Source organism: Octopus bimaculoides, chromosome 2 (assembly GCF_001194135.2).
Source record: "Octopus bimaculoides isolate UCB-OBI-ISO-001 chromosome 2, ASM119413v2, whole genome shotgun sequence".
NCBI lineage: Eukaryota > Metazoa > Mollusca > Cephalopoda > Octopoda > Octopodidae > Octopus > Octopus bimaculoides.
The window spans coordinates 144104148-144108432 of NC_068982.1; the positions used below are offsets into that span (position 1 = coordinate 144104148).

At 36.5% G+C, this 4285-nt stretch overlaps 1 protein-coding gene across 1 annotated transcript in view; it reads left to right on the forward strand.

The window, feature by feature from the left end:
- The first annotated feature begins 2638 nt into the window (after positions 1-2638).
- The window catches only part of LOC106875154 (PI-PLC X domain-containing protein 3), a 7234-nt gene continuing 5587 nt past the window's right edge, over positions 2639-4285 (forward strand). Inside the window, exon 1 of the mRNA XM_014923170.2 lies at positions 2639-3756. Coding sequence (XP_014778656.1) covers positions 3642-3756 — 115 coding nt within the window. The 5' untranslated portion in view covers positions 2639-3641. The remainder of the gene's footprint in view (positions 3757-4285) is intronic.

Consider the following 4285-nt stretch of genomic DNA (forward strand, 5'->3'; position numbering starts at 1 on the left):
TTTCGAGCGGGATCGTTGCCGGTGCCCCTGGGCTGGCTCTTGTGCGGGTGACACATGAGGTTTTCGAGCGAGATGAGCGTGGCCGTTGCCAGTACCGCTTGACTGGCCTTCGTGCGGGTGACACGTAAAAGCACCCACTACACTCTCTGAGTGGTTGGCGTTAGGAAGGGCATCCAGCTGTAGAAACTCTGCCAAATCAGATTGGAGCCTGGTGTAGCCATCTGGTTTCACCAGTCCTCAGTCAAATCGTCCAACCCATGCTAGCATGGAAAGCGGACGTTAAATGACGACGACGATGACAGAGGCTTGACTTATCCTGTGTTTATTTGCTTGCAACACTAATAATTCTTTTCTTTAATGAGTGATCCAAGTAAGAAGATTACATTTTTATCAATCGCCAGCTTTATGTTGAAATGACTAGTAATGGAGAGAGTGAGAAGCTACAGCAGTAAAAGCACAATGGTAAGATATGCAAGGAATTAAGCAAAGAGGAAGATGTGAGGAATAGATTTATCGTAGTCAAAGATTAGAGATTAGGTGTAATTAATGGGATTTGATTGCAATGAGTAGTGTCTTAGTTTTGTGTAATAATGATTTCTTATATTTAACATAGGACTATAACATAGTGGAGGAATACAGATTACTGAATTCATCCCCCAATACATAACTGCTACTTTACCTTTGAGAGACGAGAGGTAAAAGACAACACCAACAGGATTTGAATTCAAACAATGGAAGCAGAATGAAAAACTGAAAGGCTTTTTACCTGACATTTTATTATTTCTGCTACTCTACTACCCTTAGATTTGTGGGAATATTTTTATCTGAAATTTACAAAAACTTTACTATTGAGTACTTTTGTTTTTGTATTTGGTTCCTGGTGTGAACTCATATGTTGAAACCTATTTTATTGCATATCAAGAGGATTGTTATGCTAATGTTGCAAATGGTGACAAAAAAGACTTTGGCAAACCTAACTGATTGGCTAATTGGCCAAAAGATTAATTAAACAATTGATTAGTTAATTGGTTAACCAAAGTGCAAATAAAAATAAAAAAGTGAAACAGAGCTAGTGCAAGTATTTATTATTGTCACAATAACCCTCCTGAGATACAACAAATCTACTATTGGGTAAATTTTTAGGACTCAGTTGTTTAAATGATTAAATTAAAGACAATCATCTTCAACAAGAAAAGAAAAAAAAAAAAGAATGTCTTGTAATTATTTTGACAACAAGTTTCATGCTATACTCACTCTTTACTGTACATTTTCTGCAAACGATACCATCCAGTCTCTGATGACAAAAACTTCTGTATATCTAATTCTGAAATAATTAATTTGTTTTCTAATGCTTGCTTTCGCAGATTTTCAGTGGCTTTTATTAAAGCATCAGTAGGCTGGGTCTGCGTTTCAATTGAAGGAGATGAGTCTGCAAGAGGAGTTTCAACCTCACTAGCATATATCCGAGGGAACCAAAATGAACTCCTGAATTCCTGATAGAAGGAAGTGGAGCATATTTGAGATGGAACAAGACCCTTCGGAAACAGATTATCCATTCCTGTCAATAAATTAAATATATATTTATATATATAAATCTGTATGTATATACATGCAAGGTAGACTCACTCAAAGTAATACATCTACACCTCATTCTACTGTCACCACTGTACAAAAGACCCCTCCTTTTTATAGAACTGTTTAAGTTTCTTTATCTACTAACAAGGAAGATAGTCCAATATGAATGTCGAAAGATGTTGATTAATTTTTTAATATGACTTACCAAACAATGGACTTGCTCAATGTGATATATTTATACTTCATCATATAATCATTATTACTGGAATAGAAGACACCTCATTTTTGTCAATTCATTTAAATTCCTTTATTTCTGAGAAAAATGGCCCAAGCTCCCATCATCTGGTGTATTTTCCTTGCAATTCAGTGTCTTATTACATAGTAGTTTGACTTTACAATATCACTATTATGTTCCAAATCGTAGTCAGGCATATCTAGAATACATTACGGAAAATGACTGGTACTTTATCTTATAGACCTCAGAAAGATGAAAGGCAATGTTAGTCTTGGCTGGATTTGAGCTCGAAATGTAAATATTGCAGACACTTAGACCGATGCTTTAATGAGTGTTTCATTCCATTGCCTTAAAACTGCAAAAACCTCAGATGTTGTTATTTTCAGTCATACACCCGTTACAATGTCATTGTCCAGCACCAGGTCAACTGAGATAACTTTCTGAATCCAGAATAATTTCCTGTAAATTCAATGAGGTAAATACATAAGGAGCCACTAAGTTTAATGTAAATTCATTCCCCGTGAGTAAAGTCATTGACATGCTGTTTATTTGCTGAGTAAATAATTCGCTAAACATAGAAAAATTGGTACTACTAAAGCAGCGCGGACCCGAACGCGCAGTCGCGCGTCCGCGCTAGCTAGTCGTGAGTGGTCGATCCTAACCCTAAACACGTATTCATTTGCACACGCGGGTTAGGGTTAGGGATAGGGTTAGGGTAGGGTTAGGATCGACCACTCACGACTAGCTAGCGCGGACGCGCGACTGCGCGTTCGGGTCCGCGCTGCTTTAGTAGTACCGAAAAATTTATTTTTAGAAGATGAAATTACAGGCGATGAGTTTCCCCGTTATGAATTTAGGGACACCCTCTAGAGTATGTTCTTTTTACGAGTCCCATGGAGGGTTAACACCATTGCTGTATGAAACGTTTCTTTTTTACTGTCATTGCTTGATACCTCGGTGGTGAGCATGGTATTCACTTTCATGCAGAAACTCGTTCGTTTTCATACAATTGCCAACGTGAAGTGAACAAGCGACGGAGGTAGAGAAACATGTCGACTGCCAGTAAAAATGAGAGAGACGAGGTATAATTTTATTTGATAGGGGTAATTAATTTTGTATATTTGAGGATACATTGTAATATTTAATAAAAGCAGTAACATCGAAAACATTTTGCAACTAAGTTGAAGGTTACTTCAAGATCAAAACTAGACCTTTAAGGTATGAAGAATAAATTACAACAAACAGAATTAGACTTTTGTTACCAAATACATATAAATCATAACACACGAACCTTTCTATAATTGAATAAATGCGTTTAACTGGAAGAGAAAGACCTGAATAAGTGACATTGAACTGTCACATAAATAAAGCGGTTGTGTTTTCTTTACAAGTTTCTTCCGCTCTTCAGTAATTGAGGAAGTTTTGGTACAAAGCTAGTTGTTGTTACAATTGTCTCGTGTTATTATCTCTTGTTGATTTCATTGATGTAGCAACTGCTCATTCATTTTATTCGTTTCTTTCATAACGTATAATTGTTTCATAACGTATAATTTGTTTCATAACTTATAATTTGTTTCATAACGTATAATTTCATCTAGCACAAAAAGAAAAAAACAAAAAAGAGGCTTCCGTGGATGGAATTTCAATTGTTAGGGTTTTTACAGGCAACTTGTATTTGTGTTCAAAGGAATTTGAAAAATAAATCAAAGCTCGTTAGTGAATTGAGACTGATACGCTACATTTATCCGTATGTTTTCCGACCGACATTAGTAAAATATTACACTACATCATACGATTGTTAGACTTCAGAAAACATTTTACAAACTTACTCATGGCTAAAACTGGTGATGTCTCAAATATCGATCCAAGCAATGACTTGGCAAATTGGATGTCCCAGTTACCGGCTTCTTGTCATGACTTACCGCTAAATAGTTTGGCGATCCCAGGTAAATACATCTTAAACTTGTTACTCATTATTTTCTAATATTGATTTCTTTTTTAGGTATCAGCGGAATTCCAGTTAAAGCACTTCATGTAACTTTTTGGCGGCGGGAGGTTTACTTATTTGAATCGACTCCGCCCTAAAACTTGAATGGTGTTTAAGAGTGGCGTATGGTGGTTGTTGTATTGAGTGTTCTGTCACACCCAATGCCACCAAATTTCAAGTAGGAGTATAACAAAAGTTTCCTATTCAGATTTGTGACTTTAATTTATGAATTTGCCATTTTCGATATGTGTGCAGCGCACACCTAGCACACCCGGAATATACACCCCTGGTGTTTAATCTTATAGGCCCTGGAAGGATGAGAACATTCATGTAAGCTACATTTGAACTCAGACGTGGCTATTTACAGTGCAACACTTGGTGGACATTGGAATTAGACACTGAGGGAAAATGGCTGTAACTTTTTTATTTTTTAATTTTGGCGATTTTCGTTTTCGATAATGTGTTCTACATGTCACGGTCATGCGATT